The following is a 24,143-nucleotide window of genomic DNA, read 5'->3' on the forward strand; positions in this document are numbered from 1 at the left end:
TACATAAAATTCTAAATAATTTAAAAGCTCTGGCACGGTGACTAAAAAATTTCTATTTGAAAATTTGTCAACAGTTGATTTTTCTCAGGTTGTTAAGGAATTCATTTAGCCATGATTTTTGCTTGTCTTAGGAACGATTTTATAAAAAAAACTTGATAGCCTAAGGCACGAATTGTCGATAAATTATAGTACTTATACTCCGATATTTACTCCTGACCCGCTATTGTTAATCTCACCTTTAGAGTTCTTGAACCGAAGGAAATCCAAATTCTTGAAAAAGGTAAAAAATTCTGTATTCCACCGAAACAAGCTCATTTGGCAGTTATAATTTCCTCTTTAGAATCCTCTGCACAAATGCTATACATATTTTTCTAACCCATATAAAGTAAGGTATTATCTTATACACATTTAACAGCAGCCAAAAAAAAAGAAAAAAAAGTTAATTTTCCTCCTAATTTAACACCAGAAATTTCGTAAGACATAAAAATATTATCTAATCTTCGCAAAGACCCATCTAATTTAGTAACTAAAGCAGACAACAGCAATTCATTTGTTGTCATGGATCCATTAATTGTGACAACAAAATCTTATTCACACTGAAAAGACAATGGCTAATAACATCATAGCCGAATTAAAGAATCTAAATCAGAATGATAAAATCACCCCATAAGTATACAATAGATTTTTCCCATATGGTAGGTTTTGTCAGAATTTTTACAGTTTACCAAAATTACATAAGCAAGGTATTTCCTTAGTATTTCCTTGGTATTATCGTAGCATGTAAGAATACCCCTGCTCTCAATATTGGAAAGTGGCTCTGTACAGCTTTCAAAACTTTATTCTAATCCTAAAAATCATGCATAAGTAATTAGTCATTCGATTTTAATGATTCTGTGTCTAATTGCTCTAGGCATTCTTCAAAAAAATATTTATTTGAAAATTTGCCCATGGTTGATTTTTCTCAGGTTGTCAAAATTGGAAAACCATTACTATGACCCAGCATAGCTGGAGTTCTGTCCAATGATACAATAATACAGTTTTTCCATTTTAAACTTTGCGCATTGAAGTATTCATTTACTTGATATAGACCTCAATTCCATGGCTCTTCATCAATTCTCAACTCGAGAGGAGAACAAAACTGCGATTCCTCTTCGAAATTGTCTGCACCTTTGTAGTAAACATATACAATTAACTTTACATTGCTACTAAAATCAGTTGTCTCATCAAGCTGAATAGCAAAAATATTTAGCCTGTTTTAACGCGAAAATCACCTGTTCCTTTACTTTTTCTGCTAATATAGAAATTCGTTCTTTCTCATTTCTCGCAGAAAAGGGCACTGAATTAAGTTTTGTCACTTATTTTAGACCACACATAATCTCTGCCATTTTTACAGCAGCTTGTTTAACCGAATCTTCACCAATAGCGTATGGTTTCTTATTTCGAGCAATCAACCAGGCTACTGCAAAGCTAGTCCTTTGTGCTTAATGCACATCAAATGTACCAAGCAAGTTTAAATTCAGTCGTTGTCTTTTAACAGATGTTTCTAAATATGCAAAGTATTTTTACGGCTGGGAAGACAGGTGTTAATGCAAATTATCTAAATGTTTCTTCAACTGACTTTTTTGAAAGATTCTGAAGTCAGTATCTTCATGCATACAACTCACTGTGGTTTCATTGTACCATTGTCTTCTATTTGTGTAAAACCGTTATTAGGGTTTCGTCTTGGTATGTTCTTTTTCGACTTGCTGCCATCTGACGCGAGACAGAAAATAATAATTAAACACTTCAATAAATTTCAAATTGCGGCTAACCTTAATCGGTCTATTGATGATTAATGATAAAAGGGTGGTCTTATTAGCAACTAACTGGAAAAACTGGCTCTCTGAGTCGTCATTGTATTTGTACCTTGGCGGTATGGCATGGACTGAGCAAGTAGCCGGGGCTGTGAGAGAATAGACTCGAGAATATTCTAGTGGTAGGGAATGAGATGGCATGGCCTCTATCTGCCGCTAAATTGTTTAAGTAGAAAAAACTATTTTTTAAATTAAGTCTTTATTTATGTTCAGACAATCTTACACCTTACATTAATTTTGCACATTTGGATAGAACGAATATCTACGTTATGAATGCATATTATCAATTGTTTTACATTATTAGTTTCAATAAATTAATTTTTTTAAATAGTAGATTTTAATTTAACTTTACAATTGATTTTAGGTGTTAAAAAAAGTAACATATAATAGACATATAGACATGCCATATATATATATATATATATATATATATATATATATATATATATATATATATATATATATATATATATATTTAAGATATATATATATTTTACATATTATATATTATATTTTATTTTCAATATATTAAAAAATTTACTATAGGTTGAACTTCCTTACCCATTGGCTGAAGATAACAAATATTATTAAGATAATAGAAATCACTTGACGCTTTTTGGCAAAAGGAAAAATACTCGAATAGATGTAAATTGCAAAAAAAATTGTAATTGCAAAAAAAGGAAGGGGACAAAATAAGCAAATAATACAGGAAAGAACAAGAAATATATATATATATATATATATATATATATATATATATATATATATGCATGTAATGTATGTAATTATTGCAAACACTGATCGGTTTTAAAACATTCTGTATTTGAATTTGTTTCATGAATCACTATTAGCACTTTTTCAATGTTTATTAATGAGTTTGTCACATCTTTTCAATTTTCTTTCACACCTATGCTATCATTTTTCATGTTTATGCCCTATCACTATATCATTTGGTTTAATTATTGTTCATTCAAACTAATTTAAGTTTTAACTTTTCACCTCATCATACTTTTACTGTCTAAAATTTTGACAAGTTGTTAAAGCTCGTAACGTTTTTTAAACATTTGTTAAATTGTCTTAAGAGTCGTATGACTCAGATAGTTGTAAAAACCTTACTTGGTGTGTCGATTCACGAGATATATCGTTTGATCTTACGTTGTTCTATTCAATCTTCATGATTGTTCATCTGACAATGTTGCGTTTCTTTTAAGTTTGAATTGCAGATAATCTGTCGATTTTCATAGTTCTTACGGGTGGTCTACATTAGAGTGGTAGGTGTCTTGTTTCTTCAATTTACTTCTTACGGTTTGACACAGCATTAGTTCGTATGACTGATATTATTGAGGTGTTCTGTCTTCGTTGATAGCTGTTAGGTGAAACATCAGATGTGTGATTTTTCAGGCATTCTTCCGTGGTTGATAAATCATAGCAATAGATTTATTCGTTTCTTGATTTTTTACCATAATGCGTCGTCAGTCATATAATATGACTGATCATATAATAGCCAGTTCCTATAATATAAATTTCTTGGCAGGATCACATTCTTAATAAGTAAAATTACACATATTAATACGTAACATTATTATAAAAACAATTTATATAGCATTCAGTAATGAGAAATATCTAACACATTGTTATTTCGTCATTAATTACATATCATAGCTGTCAATACAAGAGTACTGTTCTTAAAAAAAAATGTTTAAATACTCGTTAAATATTAGAGGCCTTATTTTACGCTTAACATTATGTGCCAAAAATATATACTTTCGATGCATAATAGTGTCGAATAGAAACACAATATATGTGTCATATCTTTCAAGCAATCTGCATCGGCAATATATTTTTTCTCTTTTACCTTAGGGACAAGATATTATAATATATAGTAGACGACTTTCTTGTATTATCTTGTATTTCTTGTCTTGTATTGACTTAATTTTCCTGTATTACTATATCCTCCCAGTTCTGATGGCTGAACCAGTACTGATAAGGATGGTTTAGATATCTTAATTTTACATAAAGTGTTTTTTGGCTAAAGTTATATATTTTCGATGTATAATTGTGTCGAATAGAAACACAACATATGTGTCATACGCAACATCGTTGTCAGAGAGTCTCTGACTCAAATTGAAAATGGATATGTACAAAGTTGTTGCTTTTGGGGACACCGTTCTTTTCTTCTGTAACACGAAATTTTTGTTGTTGTTTCTTATAAGTTTTTATTGTTTTAAAAGTGGTTTTGAGAAAAAAATCAATTCATTGAAACTAATAATATAATTTATACAATTGATAATAGGTATTCATAACGTAGATATTCGTTTTATCCAAATGTTCAATACTAATATAAGGTGTAGGATCGTCTTAACTTAAATAATGATTTAATTCAGAAAAGTCTTTGTTTCCGGTTGAAGGAAATATATATATATATATAAATATATATATATATATATATATATATATATATATATATATATATATATATATATATATATATATATATATATATATATATATATATATATATATATATATATATATATATATATATATATATATATATATATATATATATATATATATATATATATATATATATATATATATATATATATATATATATATATATATATATATATATATATATATATATATATATATATATATATATATATATATATATATATATATATATATATATATATATATATATATATATATATATATATATATATATATATATATATATATATATATATATATATATATATATATATATATATATATATATATATATATATATATATATATATATATATATTAATATAATCATAATAAAGAATTTTTAAGACACGTACAAACCTTTTGGAGATTGGTCTGAATGATGTGGTCATCATTCTATAACTGGAAGGGGGATATGTGACATACAGGCTTTGCCCCGAATTTTATTAGGGGGGGTATTGTAGGCCTGTATGTCAATTCCTCCTTAAAAATTCGGGACAAATTTCCTTGTTTATTTTCTGACAAAGTTCCTTATCTATTTTTCTTTAGAATTCAAAGCTCGAAAATTTCAAAGTTAAATGTTTTATTCTCTACGATGCAGGAATTCAGCGTTGTTTCTGAATTAACGTCAAAAGATAATGTAAGATCTACTTACATTATCTGTAATTATCTTTGTAATTATCTGCAATTATATATTCGTTTATTTCAAACTTAGTTTGAAATAAACGCGATTTGTATGTGTCTTAAAATATGTGTCTTAAAATATGTGTCTTATTATGTTAACATATAGGCCATAAGCAACAACTTTGTACACATCCACTAATCTAAGATCGTTATTTTTCTTTGCCACCAAAATAACTGGTGCAGAATATTGACTTATGCTAGGTCTTATGATCTCATTTACTTCGAGCTCCTGGATTTTATTTATTAGCCATTCTTTATGCTTATATGGGATACGATAGGGTTGGTTTCGCCACTGGTAATCCCGTAGTTTGGATTGCATGTTCGTAAAATCAGATATGTCCTAGGTCGTCTTCAGATGTCGAAAAAGCATCTTCAAATTCCCACAGTAGTTCACATAATTTTTGTTTCAATGGAATATCAGTTAGGTGGTTTAGATCAAATTTCAAGAAATTGACTTCTTGATAGGGGTATTCCTTGTCAATTTGGGTATTTATATTGTTTACTAAGTTTTTCTTCGACTTTTTCAAATTATTTATATCAGTTTCCGATACTACTTGTATTTCCACTAAACATGCCCCTTTGCTTAGGGCAATCAGGTCATTTGCGCGAGTGTTGGTTATCTAAATATAACCTTCACCCTTCTCGTAATTTATAATTTGTTCTTCACCTGTTAGATGTTTTGGGATATCTTGCAACGATGAGGCCACACAAATTTAGTTTTTATCGTTAGTTGGTTCTAGCATTTGCGATAATTGAATCTGCATTGATTTAGGGGGAATTTTAGTCTTACGTACTAAAAATCTATAATATTTCTCATTAACGTTTTCATCTATTAAATTCAGAATATTGTCCTTTGGTTCCTTCCTGGCAGGCCCCATGTTTACAATTTTTTCCATAGATTAGAAATATCTTGAATTTGTTTTTCTCTATTCTTTTCCATATTGTCTATGTTCCTCTTTACCCAATTCGTTTGTATGTTATTTATTATTGTCTTGGTATCCGTCGGGTAGACGAATTTTGTGTTTGCTACCTCTAATAATATCTTATTGGCTTTTAAAAAATTAGCACCTATTATTGCCTCGTATGGGATGTATTTGCAAATGATAAATCGAGTAGGAAAGTTCTTATTATCCTTGCGTATAGTTAGATATATAGACCATTTAACGTCTAGATTATGTCCGGTTACACTCGACAGATTGGGGTATATATCACTCATTCGGCGTTTAATATGATTGGGCAATTTGTTAAACACGGATGTATTTATTACATTTACCGTTGCCCCTGAGTCTATAAGGGCTGAGAAATAAATATTTGCTGCGTTGAAAATATTGATTTGGGTTTTGGCAATCACCTCTTGTTAAGAAGGTATTCCCTCGATTACCTCTTGTGTTGTACTCACTATAGTTTGTCCCCCTGGACAAACGGTTGCTCGTCCCTCACAGATTGGGGCGATAATTTTGGTTCGCAAAACAGTTCCTTTTTATATGACCTAATCAGTTACAGGTGTAACTCTTTATGGCTCGGTTACCGGTTGGAGATCTCAATTAATTATTAGGGGCAAAACGTAATAGTCTTGGAGTTGTCGGTTTCCGATTTCGAAAGAGTTTTGGCGATGATTATCTGGAGAAAAATTAAGGAGAAGAATCTCTTGATTTCGTAGGGGTCATGTTTTCTACAGCATTTATCGATAGTTTTTGGTGTTGTAGGACAATTGAGTCTATTTCGCAGGCTCTCTCCACCTCTTGACACGCCAACTAACTACAGCAATAGGCTAATGGCAGGATATGAGGCAATGGGGTACTTTTAATGGACTTTTTATAAACACAGTTTAACCCAAACAACTGTTAAAATGGGAAAGCATAGATAGATAAAAAAAGCTACTATTAAGGCACGGATCGTATCTACCACGAACTTTGTCTACGTTGGTGATAATAAAGTTCGAAGAGATTCAAGTAGGCACCTAAACAACTTACAAGTACTTGTCAACTAAATGACTCTTCAACCTATTGTTATTGCTTAGACAATTATGATTATTATTATGAACTATGATTCAATTGCTTAGAAAATTTCATTTGAATACTAATGGGGGTTTTCCTTGGTGTGAGCTTTTTGTCGTTCAATACATGGATTCTTACGAGTAAATTTTTTCTTACAAATCTCACATTCATAGGTTTTTTTCTTAGAGTGAGTCCCTCCATGTGCTATTAAATTGGAAGAAACAGAATTTTCTCATACGAGTTTCAAATTCAACGGGGTTTATGCCCAGAGTGAACTCTTTGATGCAAATTAAAAGAATTCTTACGAGTAAATGTTTTCATACAAGTTTCACATGCAAAGGGTTTTTCCTCAGAGTGAGTCTGTTTATGTGATTTTAAATTGGAAGGATGATAATTTTTTTTTACAAGTCTCACATTCATAGGGTTTTCCCTTAAAGTGACTACATTTTTGGTGCTTTAAACTGGAAGAAGTAGTGAATTTTTTCAAAAAAATATTCACATTCAAAATGTTTTTCTACCTTGGAGTGAACTCTTTGGTGCGATTTCAAATTCTTAGGACAAGTGAATGTTTCCTTGCATATCACACTTAGGACGTTTTCCTTGATCTAAATTTTTAACAAAGACGTTTTTTCTCATTTCCAAAATGTTGCCTAGCGACGAACTTTCCTTGGGCTCTATGGAATCTTCCTGAATAGAGGATGTGCAATTAGTATACTCATTCTTGTCACCAAAAATAGGGATAAAAACATCTTCAAATTCCTACAGTAGTTCACATAATTTTTGTTTCAATGGAATGTCAGTTATGTGGTTTAGATCAAACTTCAAGAAATTGACTTCTTGATAGGGGGTATTCCTTGTCAATTTGGTTATATATATGGTTTACTAAGTTTTTCTCCGACTTTTTCCAATTATTTATATATGTTTCCGATACTACTTGTATTTCCACTAAACATGCCCCTTTGCTTTGGGTAATCAGGTCATTTGCGTGAGTGTTGGTTATCTAAATATAACCTTCACCCTTCTTGTAATTTACAATTTGTTCTTCACATGTTAGATTTTTTAGGATATCTTCCAACGACGAGGCCACAAAAACTTCGATTTTATCGTTAGTTGGTTCTAGCATTTGCGTTATTTGAATCTGCATTGATTTTGGGGCAATTTTAGTCTTACGTACTAAAAATCTATAATATTTTTCATTAAGATTTTCATCTATTAAATTCAGAATATTGTCCTTTGGTTCCTTCCTGGCAGGCCCCATATTTGCAAATTTTTTCCATAAATTAGAAATATCTTGAATTTGTTTTTCTCTATTCTCTTTCATATTGCCTATGTTCTTCTTTACCCGATTCGTTTGTATGTTATTTATTATTGTCTTGTTATCCGTCGGGTAGACGAATTTTATGTTTGCTACCTCTAATAATATTTTATTGGCTTAAAAAATTAGCACCTATTATTGCCTCTTATGGGAAGTTTTTGCAAATTATAAATAGAGTAGGAAAGTTCCTATTATCCTTGCGTTTAGTTAGATATATAGACCCTTTAACGTTCAGATTATGTCCGTTAACACTCGTTATGTACTATACTCTTATTGTATATATATATATATATATATATATATATATATATATATATATATATATATATATATATATATATATATATATATATATATATATATATATATATATATATATATATATATATATATTAATAATAATAAAGAATCTTAAGACACGTACTAACCTTTTGGAGATTGGTCTGAATGATGTGGGCATCATTCTATAACTAGAAGGGGGATATGTGACATACAGGCTTTGTCCCGAAGTTAAATTTTTTATTCTCTACGATGCAGGAATTCAGTATGGTTTCTGAATTAACGTCAAAAGATAATGTAAGAACTACTTACATTATCTTTAATTATATATTCGTTTTTTTCAAACGCAATTTGAAATAAATTCGGTTTTTATTTGTCTTAAAATTCTTTATTGTTATTATATTAATATATTGGCCATAAGCAACAACTTTGTACACATATATTTTCAATTTGACTTAACACTGATTAATATTCCAGCTGCAGTCTCTAATACCTTCTTGGTGGTGGAACTGGCATTGTCCCGCTGCGGGAGTATTGCCCTCTAAATGGATCCCCTTGATATTTTTACGGGGTATTTTCACACCCCGTGAATGCACAGTATTCATATTCCGTGTTCTTTCTTTTTTCTGAGATCCAAAATGTCTGACTTCGAACCCACACTTGAATTTCTTTTTTCTTACCACTAATACGTTGTGGTTCTACTGACTAGGGTAATTTTCTTTCGGTTGAGGTTTCAATAGGCCAATCAATTGTAAATTAAATGCCGTATTAATAAGCTTTTTTCTGTTTATAAAGGAATGTGTTAACCTGTTAGGAGAGGTTATTTTGAATTATATTTTTTGTTAGTGATATGATATCAAAATTTACTTATAGTATGCTACTAATTTTAATGAAACTTACTTAGAGTGTTGGTTAGCTCCGTTAACTTTAATCGGCTATTTTCGTTTGGTCCTGAAATTCAAACACTAGCGATTTTTTGTTACGGAATTGTTTTTAGGTGTGTAAATAAATTTAAAGAGTTTTCTTGAATTTTTTTTAGATGGAGGTAAATGATTTGTTCATTAATATTCTAATTTATCAAGTTTTTTGACTATTCGACCTGATTTAGCTGTAACTTTTTCATCTTTTGTTTCAGCGCCCTTTTTCTCTAGTTTTCCAGCGATATCAAGTCGAATTTTTTATATTGTTTTTTAGAAATTTTGACCTTTTAATTGCACTTTCTTTGTGTGGGCGGTTGCACATTGTGGCTTTGCCCTTCCTGAGTTCTCAAACTCCTCTTGGTCCGACTCACTGTCAGTGTCTGAAGAACTTGTGCTTGTAGATTTAGTAGCTAGTTCTTTGGAAGAAGACGTTCGAGATTTTGGTGTTGACCCTGCGTTGATTTGGCGTCTTCTTGTTGATTTCTTGGCTCTGGAGAGTTTAAGGATCCTTGGGAGCTTGGGAAGAGTCGAATGTTTTCTTGGGATGTCTCCATTGTTTGAAAGCCATGTCCTCTGGAGGATGGGGAATTGATTGCATCATGGTTTCCTTCCAAGATACCCAGTCTTTCGGTTTTGCTTTTGATACTGTTATATCATGGTATTGTCGTTCACTGGTGACCGAGTCCATGGCCTCTCGCAAAGTTTTTCTTTGGGGCTGATTGACTTGTTCTGAACTTTGGTCACCGGGAGTATCAATAGCTTTATTTAATTCATCATATAATGTTACTGGTCTATCTATGGGTGTCATAGGGTGATACCTTGTTTAAAATTAAAAGGTTTAAGTTCTCTTAGTCTTGATTGCGGTGATCTGTTTTCCTCATCAGAGGATTCCGATGTAATAGGATATGGGGTCCATGATTCTGTGAATTTCGCCCTTTTTATGCGACTAATATGTGTCTTATAAGTTTTTCTCGATTTAGGGCTTAGGAGTTTAAATGTAATATTGTTGTCATACTTTTTTATTATTCTGCATGTTCCAAAGTATTGATCAGAGAGCTTTTTGCCGTCGGCTTTTGTTTCATTTTTTAAGTAAACACAATCTCCTACGTGAAAGTTAAGTTCTCCCTGATGTAATCTACGGAATCACTGTAGTACTGTCGTGACTGTATCATCTGATCGTAGGGAATTCGAAAATCTCGTCCGAATAGTATGTAAAAGGGATTATCACGTATAACTGGGGAGAAAGCTGTATTAATTACATTTGTTAAAAAGGGTAAAGTTTCACGCCAATCTTTTCTATTATCTTTTGTGTAAATTCCTAAGATATTAGAAAATAGCTTGTGTCTGTATTCAATTTTACCGTTGGCTTGAGGGTGGTATGGGGTTGTTGCCAATTTATTTACGTGAAGGATTTGCATTAAATCTTTGGTAACTTTCGAGATAAAGTTTTATCAAGAAATTAAGAAATATTCTAGCAAGCGCTTTACTCGTGGTATATGCACTTTGGTTTTTTAACGGTTTAGCAAACTTAAAGCCAGAAAAATGATTTATTACTGAAAGTAGGCAAGTATGACCATTATTAGATGTGGGTAATCTACCACTAGCACGGTATAAATCAAAAGAAACTGTGCCAAATGGAAACTTGGTTATAGGTGTTTTTCCCATTTCTGGATTAGGATAAGTTTGAGGGTTTTCCCTTAAGTTACATGTTTCACAACTATTACAATAGTCCTTTAGTTTTGTTAAGGCTGATGTAACAAAAAAAAAACTTTTTTTTGTTTATGTAAGGTTTTATTTATTTCTAAATGTACGCCCATTTCTGAATGAAAAATTCAAACTCGTGGTTTCCTAGACCTTGGGGTAAAACTGGTATTATGGAAGTTTGGTTCCTATTATTATCATTTGTCTCAATTCTGCACAATATTTTTTCATCTAAATCATAGTAGAAATTGTCAAATTTTTTTTAAAGTTTTCTGGGCATTATCTAGTTCTTCGTCGAATAAGAAATAATCTATTAGGGCAGCACATATTTTGTCTTTTTTTGAGATATTTTTATAAACGTGGACTGTCTTTGTATTCTTCCTCGATAGGATTTTCGGTTTTTACTTTTACTTTTTTTTCTTTTTTGGGTTATATTTTGCCTTTATTGCGTTAACTTCTTCGGTTTCATATTTCAAAAAAGTTTCGTCTGTAAATCTGCTTAGATAGTCACAAGGGGCATTTTGTTTTCCCTTAAGGTATTCAAATTCATAATCTAAATCTTGAATTTTTAGGAACCATCGTGCAAGTATTTCTGTCGGCTTTTTGAAAGTCTGTAAATATTGCAGGCTTTTATGATCTGAACATAGTTTAAATTTTCTTTCCATTAGATAGTGCCGAAATTTATCTAGGTGGTGTATAATTGACAATAATTCAAGATGGGTAGCAGAGTAATTGCTTTCTCCTGGGGTTAGGGCACGAGAAGCATACGCTATAACTTTTTTTCTCCGTTTATTATTTGGGAGACGATTGCCCCAATTCCCTTGGTTGAAGCATCTTTCGTGACAAAGAATAGTCCTGTTTGGAAGTCTAGTAATGATCAAATAGGTTATGAAATAAGTTTTTTTTTAGGTAGTCTAAGGAATTTTAAGCTTTTTGTGACCAAGTAATTTTTTGTGGATTTCCTCGGGTAAGGTCTGTTAGTGGTTTTGCTACCTGTGCGTAATTCCTTATGAATTTTTTAAAATACCTCATTAATCCTAGAATTCCTCCTAATTGTTTAATTGTTTGAGGGGGTTTGAGATTTTTAGCTGATTTTTTTTTCGGGGTCTGGGGAAATTTGTCCTTGTGTAGAAACTGCTCCAAAAAATTTCATCTTTGTTTGAAGAAGATTTACCTTTTCTTGTGTACATTTTAAATTTCCTTCTCTTAGTTTCTCAAATACTTTCATTGGGGTTACTGAATGGTCTTTTGAATTCTTATCCATACACATTACGTCGTCAACAAAATCAATTATGTTATCTAAATCTCTTAACAAGTGAAGTAAGTTTCTATCTGTGCACTTGAACTCGTTTTTAGTCCGAAAGGTATTCTTACATATTCATAAGAGCCACACTCTGTTGTCGAGAACGCAGTTTTAATTACATCATCCTCAACTATTTTAACTTGAAGGTAACCCTGTGTTAAGTCTAGGGACGTAAATATTTTATTTTTATTTGAAATAAAATCTAGAATTTCATCTATTCTGGGTAGAGGAAATATGTCACTAAATATTTGTTTGTTTAGGGCTCTATTATCTACAACTAATCTAAGATCGTTATTTTTCTTTGCCACCAAAATAACTGGTGCGGAATATGGACTTATGCTAGGTCTTACGATCTCATTTATTTCGAGCTCCAGGATTTTATTTATTAGCCATTCTTTATGCTTATATGGGATACGATAGGGGTGTTTTGCCACTGGTAATTCTTTAATTTGGATTGCATTTTCGTAAAATCCGGTAAGTCCTAGGTTGTCTTCAGATGTCGAAAAAACATCTTAAATTCCCACAGTAGTTCACATAATTTTTGTTTCAATGGAATGCCAGTTATGTGGTTTAGATCAAACTTTAAGAAATTGACTTCTTGATAGGGGTATTCCTTGTCAATTTGGGTATTTATATTGTTTACTAAGTTTTTCTCCGACTTTTTCAAATTATTTATATCAGTTTCCGATACTACTTGTATTTCCACTAAACATGCCTCTTTGCTTAGGGTAATCAGGTCATTTGCGCGAGTGTTGGTTATCTAAATTTAACCTTCACCCTTCTCGTAATTTATAATTTGTTCTTTACATGTTAGATTTTTTGGGATATCTTCCAACGATGAGGCCACAAAAATTTCGTTTTTATCGTTAGTTTGTTCTAGCATTTGCGATATTTGAATCTGCATTGATTTTTGGGGAATTTTAGTCTTACATACTAAAAATCTAAAATATTTTTCATTAAGATTTTCATCTATTAAATTCAGAATATTGTCCTTTGGTTCCTTCCTGGCAGGCCCCATATTTGCAAGGTTTTTCCATAAATTAGAAATATCTTGAATTTGTTTTTCTCTATTCTCTTTCATATTGCCTATGTTCTCCTTCACCCGATTCATTTGTATGTTATTTATTATTGTTTTGTTATCCGTCGGGTAGACGAATTTTGTGTTTGCTACCTCGAATAATATCTTATTGGCTTTTAAAAATTGGGAGCTATTATTGCCTCGTATGGGAAGTTCTTGCAAGTTATAAATCGAGTAGGAAAGTTCCTATTATCCTTGCGTATAGTTAGATATATATACCCTTTTACGTCTAGATTGTGTCCGGTTACACTCGACAGATTGGGGCATATATTACTCATTCGACGTTTAAGATGATTGGGCAATTTGTTAAACACGGATGCATTTATTACATTTACCGTTGCCCCTGAGTTAATAAGGGCTGATAAATACATATTTGCTACAATAAAATCTTAAATATGGGTAAGATTTTATTATTTGTTGCACTTAAAAATGGTATGATCACTGGTGGGAACCTATAAAAACATCTACCGCCAAACTTTGGTCCTGCGGATTTTGGAGGCTTTCCTTGGGGGTTACCAGATGTTAGGTGTAGAACTTTCATTCGTTTTACTTTGGTTTGCTTGATTATTATTTGAAATGGAATTTTTATATTGTTTCCGTCGGCTGATATAATTACCTCTCGTACCATTTCAATTCCAACCACTACTAAGTTGGTTTGTTCTCCCGCGATTCTAATACGTATTGCGTTGAAAATTTTGAATTGGGTTTTGGCAATCACCTCTTGTTAGGAAGTTGTTCCCTCGATTACCTCTTGTGTTGTACTCACTATAGTTTGTCCCCCTGGACAAACGGTTGCACGTCCCTCAAAGATTGGGGCGATAATTGTTGTTCTCAAAAGAGTTCCTGGCTATATGACCTAATCGGTTACAGGTGTAACTCTTTATGGCTCGGTTACCGGTTGGAGATCTCAATTAATTATTGGGGGCAAAACGTAATAGTCTTGGAGTTGTCGGTTTTCGATTTCGAAAGGGTTTTGGCGATGATTCTCTGGAGAAAAATTGAGGAGAAGAATCTCTTGATTTCGTAGGGTCATGTTTTCTACAGCATTTATCGATAGTTTTTGGTGTTGTAGGACAATTGAGTCATTTGGGTTTTTTCTTAGAGTGAGTCCTTCCATGTGCTATTAAATTCGAAGAAACAGAGAATTTAAGCCCGGAGTGAACTCTTTGGTGCAAATTAAAAGAATTCTTACGAGTAAATGTTTTCATACAAGTTTCACATGCAAAGGGTTTTTCCTCAGAGTGAGTCTGTTTATGTGATTTTAAATTGGAAGGATGAGAATTTTTTTTACAAGTTTCACATTCATAGGGTTTTGCCTTAGACTGACTACATTTATGGTGCTTTAAATTGGAAGAAGTAGTGAATTTTTTCGAATAAATTTCACATTCAAAATATTTTTCTACCTTGGAGTGAACTTTTTAGTGCGATTTCAAATTCTTAGGACAAGTGAATGTTTTCTTGCAAACATCACACCTAGGACGTTTTCCTTGATCTAAATTTTTAACAAAGACGTTTTTTCTCATTTCCAAAATGTTGCCTAGCGACGAACATTCCTTGGGCTCTATGGAATCTTCCTGAATAGAGGTATGTGCAAATAGCATACTTATTCTTGTCACGAAAAATAGGGATACTGATATATTTTGACATCTCCGTATTATCTTATATATTATAAGACACTTCAATCTTATAAATATATATATCATGAAAAGAGAAATCACCAATGCTACAGCACAAACACACAATATATATATATATATATATATATATATATATATATATATATATATATATATATATATATATATATCATGAAAAGAGAAATCACCAATGCAACAGCACAAAAAAAAAAAAAAAAAAGACCAGCACTTGAGGCCTTAACCCTACTCATCCCTACAATCACATAGGTCAAACAGCATAGCCAAACACAATCAACCATAAAGAATAATCCATGGACAGGCAGTCATGTCGTCAATAAGTATAAGTCGTCATTTACCAAACAATAGAAAAAATAATAAAGACAAATAATTCAGAGGCAACAACCCAACACAAGAAACCAATGAATATTTAACGAAACACGACAAACGGAATAAGATACGTTTTACGACTACTCCTTTACCTGTTCCTTTTCCTGCACTGCTTGGTACCTATCCATATAGAATAAATATAACCATTAATTTTAATTTATCATTCTTTGGCAGTAAAAATCACATGGCAGTAAAAAAAAGCTCTAAAAAAACGTCATTTCGTTTCGGTCACTCTGCTTCTAGTCCTTGTAATCTGATTGACATCCCATCCTAACGCAATATTGAAGTTTGGCCGTCTTTGTACTTGGTGAATGTAACAATCACAGGTGAGTCTAAAATGAGTATTAAGATAAGACATTTATTCCAAAAAGATCTCTATCACAAGCTCTCAAAGGGCCGAATTTGGTATTCGGAGTCGACAAAATACATGGTTGTACTAGCAATGCAAAAAACAACAACAAAAAATAAAAATGGTAATGTATAATCAATCATGAGTCAATCAATCATGATTTGCTGACGATGATGATGACATTAGCACTTGGAGCCTTTCAGGAGAGACACAGGAATCTAAAGTAAAAGACTTCGAAGTGATTGTCAAAGGGCTTGAAGACCATATATTCAATCAGCACTTTCGGCTAGAGAGAACAACTTTTGAGCCGCTTTATTGTATTATTATGGAGACTGATATAGTGGAGGCTCTTTATCCACAGGAGCTACGTCTTGTCAGAGCAGAAGAAAAAGGAGAACAATTGAAACTGTCTGGCAAGATGCCCATCTGCCTGAGAAAAGCTCTTCTTATAGCAGTGTGGTATTTAGGGAACAAAGAATCAATGAGATCAATTGGGAACCTGTTTGGAATTTCGAAATCGTCAGTGCACTCGTGCGTATACCGTATATGTGAACTCTTTTCTGCCCTATCAAGTAAAATAATACTTTGGCCTGAAAAACCTGAAGATCAGAGTGCCCTGGAAAGATCTTTCAAAGAAAGAGCAGGATTTCCAGGAGTAGTTGGTGCGATTGATGGTTGCGACATCAACATTATCTGTCCACCTGATCAGCTGGATTCCTACAGGAATAGGAAGTGTGGACACTCTATGGTCTTACAAGGAATTTGCTCCTCTGACAAGAAGTTCCTGGATATATTCGTGGGGTACTCAGGTTCTGCGCACGATGCTCGCATTTATAGAAATTCGGGTATCTTTGAAAAAGCAGATAAGAACAGGAGTGACATTTTTCTGTCGGACAGCTATCATCTTTTGGGCGACTCTGCATACCTCATTTCTGAATTTTTACTCACGCCCTTCAAGGAGCCAGTGCAGGGTTCAATCTTGGGCTACCAGACCAGTTACAACCAAAAACATTCTAAGACTAGAGTCGTCATTGAACACGCGTTCGGTTCGTTGAAGGCACGATTTAGAAAGCTTCATTTAGTTGATACTGAAATAGCCTTCATTCTATATGTGATTACAGCAGCATGTGTACTTCACAACATTTGCGAGACCGAAGGTGATCGTCTTGAAGATAACATCCAGGCAAACAGTGAATGTGATGGCAGTAGCGATGCTCCTGCTACTAGCATAGCTGCAGCTAATCAGCCTCAATCTCAAAGGACCTCCCGAGGGGTTGCAAAAAGGGAAGCAATCGCAAGAGCGTTGTGAATTACATGTTGTCAAATACATTACGTTGTCAAATATGTCAAATACATTACACAATAATTACGATAATTACACAATAATGTACAATAATTACTTTGTCAAATACATGTTCTAATAGCAGTAATATCCGTCAAGATGCACAAAAGAAATGGGGAAGCATTGACAGAAAGGTTTTCATTAGTGCAAACTGTCTACAGCAATGATATTTTTTTCTTCAATTCTGCTTTGAACAACTTTTGAACGCCTATTCGTCAACCAGAGGCTATCTCCAACGTAAAAGCACTGTATATACAAATTCAGTGACCTTTAAAAAGGAATATCTCCAGATGCAGCTAAAGTAAGTGCTAATGATCCATCGTAACCAAGCGGTTCATGAAAAGCAAACATTTCCTTTTGTTAAAAATGGCGGTTCATTGCAGTCTTGTACAAATAGGATGCATCATAAGCATACGCGTGTTCTAGACTAGACTTAGCGGCCTCCCGTGCGAACACACAGTTAGAGCACTTACAGTCCAGCTAGTCTTGTAATTAAGTGAAGTCTAGCTGACACAAAAAAAAGAATTGTTCTTCCAAAATCTAAGATAAAAACTTCAAGCTAGAAATAATCAAATTAATTGGAATAAAAAAATACTGAGAACAAATGCTGATATTGCGATAGCGGTGAACTAAATAAAGCTTTGTAAAAAAAAGTGTCTTCCAAATAATTGGAAAAAAAATTACTCAAAAAAAATTCTGATATCGCAATAGCAGTGAACAAAATAAAGATTTGACAAAAAAATTCAACTGACAAATTTGGTCTGTTGACTTAAAGCTATGTTTCCACACGGTTCGGCGAAAACTTTGTACCGAATGCCGAAATACGCATGCAAATTGGCGGAAAAAACTTGAAAACTCTGTGTAAGGAGTTCAGCTTATAATCAGTAGAACTATAGTTGTCTAGGAAGGAAAACTATGAATTGTGGTGGATAGCAAGCATCTTAATACAGTTCGACAATTAAACTCTGCAAATCTTGTGCCTAATTATCCGGACTGCGTCGAAGTATTTCAACTCAATCTCGGTGCGAAATTGCTAGACCGAATACGCCATTTTTTTGGACATGAATGATAAATTTGCGTTTGGTTGCGAAATTTGAACATGGCTGAGCTCTTAGCTACACACCAGAATTTGAAAAGAACAATCCCTCTAAGAGATACATTCGACTAGACAAACGTAGAAAATGCGGAACAGACAACCGACAACGCTACCTATCCTCGAGAAAACACAATAAGCATATGTACCATGGTCTCAGCCCTAAAATATCGAAAAAAGCTAAAAAAGTCCGCAAATATTTGTCTACTCACTTTCCCAACCGCTTCTCTCCTTTACAGTTTCTGTGAAATAACAATTTCTGCTTGTCAACTAATTCTAACTGGCAGTTTTATTTAATGCTATTTAAAAAATATGTTAAAAAACAAAACAAAGCATTAATACCGCCATATATTATATTATGTCACCACGTATGAAAAACCAGAAAAAAATGTTTTCAAAAAGCTATTGAAAACCTGTTGAAACAAAAAATGTGATTCATTAGCGGTTCTGTTTCACCGGAGGAGGAGGCTCAAACGACAGAGGTAATAAATCAACATCAGGATCGTTGGGACCATCCACACATGTTTCATACGATGGAGTTCTTAGATACATAGCCCGGTAGCCGTCTTCCGTCCGCTCAACCACTTTAGCCAGTAGCTTGCCGTAGTGTTTGCCCTTGACACCAACCGTGTTCACCATAATAAATATTCCCACGAACTCTTCATCCCCGTCAACACTAGCAGCAAAACTAACGTCTCGGTAAGAAACTTCTTCACTTCAATCAGATGGAGTTGACAATTCGCCCGGTTTCTTGCAGCGTTTGCTGGGATATTTTATACCAACGCCATGTCTTGCGGCAACATATTTTAAGGCGCATGTTTGGTCGATCCTATAATACCATTTAAGAGCTGCAGCGATGGTCTTACAGCTCGGCTTAGAAATCCTGCTATGGGACTCGACGGCATTGGTAGTCGCACGCAAGACGTCCCACTCTCTCAGTGAATTCGGAAAGCGACTTGCAAATCATCTTCAAGTTGTCCGCCCTAGGCCAAAACGAAACCCAGCTAACAGCCTGACTCCATCCGTCACAGTACCGTAGAGCAGCAGCTGAGATGAGACAAGGAAAGGCCTTCAACAGCTTTTGGTCTGGCTTGCCAGACAAAACAATAAAACACAGATCAGCTTGCTTTTTGTTAGTAGCTGATTCGAGTAGCCGAGCAACAGCAACAGATTTGAATTCACAGAGCTCGTCTTTAGCATTGCAGATTTTTTGAGATATTTTATTGACAGATCGCCAAAAGTGGACACGACATCCCCATATTCGAATCAAGCTCTGCTGTATATCGTCACTTTCATTGAAAGTTGACTGGCCTTCAACGACCGACTTGAGACCTTGCTTCTGTGCCTCCGAGAAATCAGCGATAACAATCAGGTTCACCGGACATTATTCTGGATGTTTTTTCTTCACCTCGTCAAAGAGAACTCCAAAAGCTCTCTTATAGGCACCTCTATGCAAATTAGACATGAGCACACGGGCAACAGTTACGTATTGCAAAATTTCGCTGTCGCATAGAACGACATTCAGCAGATATTGGAAAGGGTGGAACGTTACAAGGTAGGTAACATCAGGAATAAAAAATCAGCTTCTGCCAGGACATCGATGTGAATGTCGAACATTAAAAGACAAAGAGAATTAACTGGATCCAAAGAGAAAAAACGTAGGTACTTTTGGGTGACCTGCTGCATCTCGAGGTTGATCTGTTCGTCATCGTTTTGATTCAATGGTATGTCCTTAAGCATAGCCTCGTTAAAGGTTTCAAGAAATCGAGAAAGAGAATCAGGCCCCTTCCGCACTGCATCAACAACCTTTCTGACGCGGTCCAAGTTAACTGCAGCTAAATTTCTTTCGCCCAAAATATAGCCAACACCAACCCCTTTGTGAATCTCAGAAATTGTCAATGTTGGGTCACGTGCTACAGCACCAACAATGTCAGAACGAACCCTAGAGACTAGACGGTTTTCCGGTGGCCGCGCGTGAGAGTGGAGTCGTCCATCATCATTGCTAAAGGATATGACCCACCGTTGACAACCTTTCTTTTTGACAGGACAAACGAAAGCTATTCAACAACCACAACACTTGTTTTTGAGCGGCTCGTCTGGATGTTTGAGGCAAGTGTTTCTGCTGAAACAGTTCTGAAGAGAAAACTCACAACCTGGTGCTGTGCACTGTTTGACCCCAGCGCATTCATTGATACGGACTAAAACGCTAATCTAAGACTCGTCGTTTGGAAGCATAACCACTTTCTCAAATTTTGGCATGCCTCCCTTCCTAGTCAGTTGCATGTTACCCATCAGGAAAACATAGTCGTCATCTCCGTTGTAAATTGTTTTCACGTCGTCAATAAAGAGAACCTTGGAAACACCCAAGTTTTCAGTATACCCTGGATATTTGAGCATGCCAAGCGTTGCATTTTTACAAGATCCAGATATTAGTGCTGCCAGAGCCTTGTCAACGACGCCTGGTCTCGGCTTTCTAAAAGGCGCGAGTGAGGTGCAGACAGAAAAAGCACTCTTTGAATACAGGACTGTTGGGAGCTTGTCCACTTCTGGCAAAGACATTCCAAACGAAAAAAAATTCCTGACCTACCTTCTACCGCCAAAAACATTTCACGCAAGTGAATCGTTACGATACTTAGCGACGACGCTTGACGAATCAGTCCTGAGAGTACATGCTGACCTTTAACACCAACGAAACTATGAAAAGGATAGGCTGTGTAATCTGCATCAACCAGATGTTCCCGCAGCCACTTGTCCGACCTGCCCATGAGAAAAGATGTTATATGCGTTTCCGAAACGGATGAAATTCCCCTATCATAAAACAACTTCAAACAGTCTACAATTTTACGAATTTCACCGGACGCATCCTGAAAACTCTGGTCTTCACAACTCCGGCAGTAGTTTTGAGCGTCGTCCTGGGGCAAGTTTTCGCCAAAATATTCGACCTGAAATTTACGGAGACAAAGGCCAGAGAAGCCAGAATAGGCGTATTTCAGGACATCCACAAAGTTGGTTAACATTGATTTTTTGTCTCCATCAGATGATCCGTCAAGCCAGAATACACAGTGATTAATATCATACTTTTCATTCAAGAGAATAACGGCCCTAGCAGGTTGTCCGTCGCGTCCTGCTCTACCTTGTTCCTGCATCCAAGACGACATGTTTTTTGGCAAGCCAAAACGAACAACACAAAAAACGTCCGGAAGATTCTAGCCACAACCATACGCAGTTGTGGCGCAGAGTATTCCAATTTCCCCATTTCTCATTGCAGCATGAATGTGATTTTTATCCAGTGATGAGCAAAGCGGCGAAGGTGGATCTTACCCTAGCGCCACAAAGAAAATAAACTACGCCAGATAGAAATCTACGAGTGGAAAGTTGTTTTTCTGCAGAAAAGGTTGTATCCAAAGAGATTTAACAGTAAAGTTGATTAATTTAGTGTTTCTGGGGCAATGTTGTTTGTTAGTTAGTTGGTTTTCAGAATTGTTTCTGGGGCAACAACTTTTTCCAGCTAGTTGGAAAGGAAATATTTTCTGGGGCAAAGCCCCAAATATTTTCATCAGCTAGCCGGTTAATAAAATTTTTTCTGGGGAAAAGTTACTTGCCAACTAGATGGTTAATGGAAGTGTTTCTAGGGCAATGTTTGTTTCTAGCTAGTTGGAAAGAAAATGTTGTCTGGGAGAAATTACTTTCCAACTAGTTGGAAAGTGAATATTTTTCTGGGGCAAATGTTTCTTGTCAACTAGTTGACAAATTTGATTATTGTTACAGGGATTATAGGCCTATAGCAAAGCTGATTATTAAGGCTAGAACTTTAAACTAGGCTTGTTAAAATTTTAATGATGGTTTTTTCTCTATCTTGAAAAATATTTGAGCTTGCTAACTTATTTTTTTAGGGATGGATCTAGGATTCAACAGTGGCATCAATTGAGAGGGCCCTAGAAATTGAAAAATACTTCAAGGTTTTTTCATTGGAATATATCTATTTTGGGACATCCATCAAAGAAACAAAAACACCCCCTAGATTTTAAAACTGCACTTAGCAATAGGTATAATATATTGTGGTTACTAAAAACTTTGACAATCTTCCACATTTTACCACTATTAATTTGTAAAAAAAAAAGATGATCTAGACATTTAACATTAAATTCACCAAAAAAAACCTTTCTTTAGACCCACTAAAGGTGAGATAGTAATGAAAAGGCTTCAATTACAATTTTTAAAGGAGTAAGCCTCATAGATTCTAGAAATTTAGCCATACCTTTGGGACCAGGGACCCTGAAGTAGGTCAAAATCTTGAAAATGAGCTTCTAGTATAAGTCATTTGTAAAAAAAAGAGTATCAAAACTGAGACAAAAACATTCTTACATACAGAAAAGAAACAAGATAGATGAATAAAGGAACAAATAGCATTTATGCCAATAAAATGCAAGATAGAAAAGATCAAAACTTCAATTATTCACCTGTTTTCTTTAAATAGATGGGAGGAATAAACCTCCAAGCTTTGAAAAATTCAACCTGACTTTAGGGACCAGGTAAGTAACTTGCCAACTAGATGGTTAACAGAAGAGTTTCTGTGGCATTGTTGTTTGCAAACTAGATGGTTAACAGAATTGTTTCTGCGGCAACAACTTTTTCCAGCTAGTTAGAAAAGGAAATAGTTTTCTGGGTCAAAGTTTTTCATCAACTAGTTGGTTAATAACAATTTTTCTGGGGAAAAGTTACTTGCCAACTAGATGGTTAAAAGAAGTGTTTCTGTGGAAATGTTTGTTTCTAGCTAGTTGGAAAGGAAGTGTTGCTGGGGAGGAATTACTTGTCAACTAGTTGGAAAAGGAATAGTTTTCTGGGGCAAATTTTCTTGTGAACTAGTTGACAAATTTGAATATTGCTATAGAGATTGCCAAATTATCCAACTAGATGGCGAAAATATTTGTATTTATAGAGATTGGATAGTACCTTTTTATATAGGCTTACATGCTATTTTTTTCTATTTGTCAAATGGTGCACATCCCTCTGAAATAATTGCTCAAGTAGCTTAGTATTAACTTTAACTAATATTGCAATATCTTTATAAGATTTTTCTTACCTATTTTATTATCTATGTATCCCACCCACCCAGTAAAAGAAAAAACCCACCCACCATCACAAGAAAAAAGCCAGTTTTATCTAGGCTAATAACATAGTTTTTAAGTCTATTTTAGTGCAGCCCACCCAAACAAGAAAAAAGCAAGCTCAATAAACTCACCACATTGGTACACAAAAGTGGTGCCTTCATCTTGGATCCATCTGAAGACATACTCCATGATTTCCATGATTAGCTATGATTGGAACTTCTGACTTCTTTCCTAGTTAACTTGAGACGAACGTACAAATTCAAAAAGTCGTTGAAAGTCAACTTTTCATCAGCATTCAGTCAATGTTTGACAAATCGAACGCTCCCAGTTAACGAAGAATCGCAAATAAAACGCTGGAATGACGATTTCAGTTAACTTCAAAAGTGAACTAAACGCAACTTTAATTAAAAAGTTAAAAAGAAAAAAACCCGTCAAACTAAACTTGAACAAAATACGAGTCAGAAAAAAAGGAAGGGGACAAAATAAGCAAATAATACAGAAAAGAACAAGATATATATATATATATATATATATATATATATATATATATATATATATATATATATATATATATATATATATATATATATATATATAT

At 34.0% G+C, this 24,143-nt stretch overlaps 1 protein-coding gene across 1 annotated transcript; it reads left to right on the plus strand.

The window, feature by feature from the left end:
• Nucleotides 1-15,499: 15,499 nt before the first annotated feature.
• On the plus strand, nucleotides 15,500-24,050 carry LOC136037168 (uncharacterized). Its single transcript, XM_065719712.1, has one exon. The coding sequence runs from the start codon at nucleotides 16,325-16,327 to the stop codon at nucleotides 17,306-17,308; it is 984 nt and encodes a 327-aa protein (XP_065575784.1). The 5' UTR covers nucleotides 15,500-16,324; the 3' UTR covers nucleotides 17,309-24,050.
• Nucleotides 24,051-24,143: the final 93 nt, after the last annotated feature.

Source organism: Artemia franciscana, chromosome 16 (assembly GCF_032884065.1).
Source record: "Artemia franciscana chromosome 16, ASM3288406v1, whole genome shotgun sequence".
NCBI classification, from domain to species: domain Eukaryota; kingdom Metazoa; phylum Arthropoda; class Branchiopoda; order Anostraca; family Artemiidae; genus Artemia; species Artemia franciscana.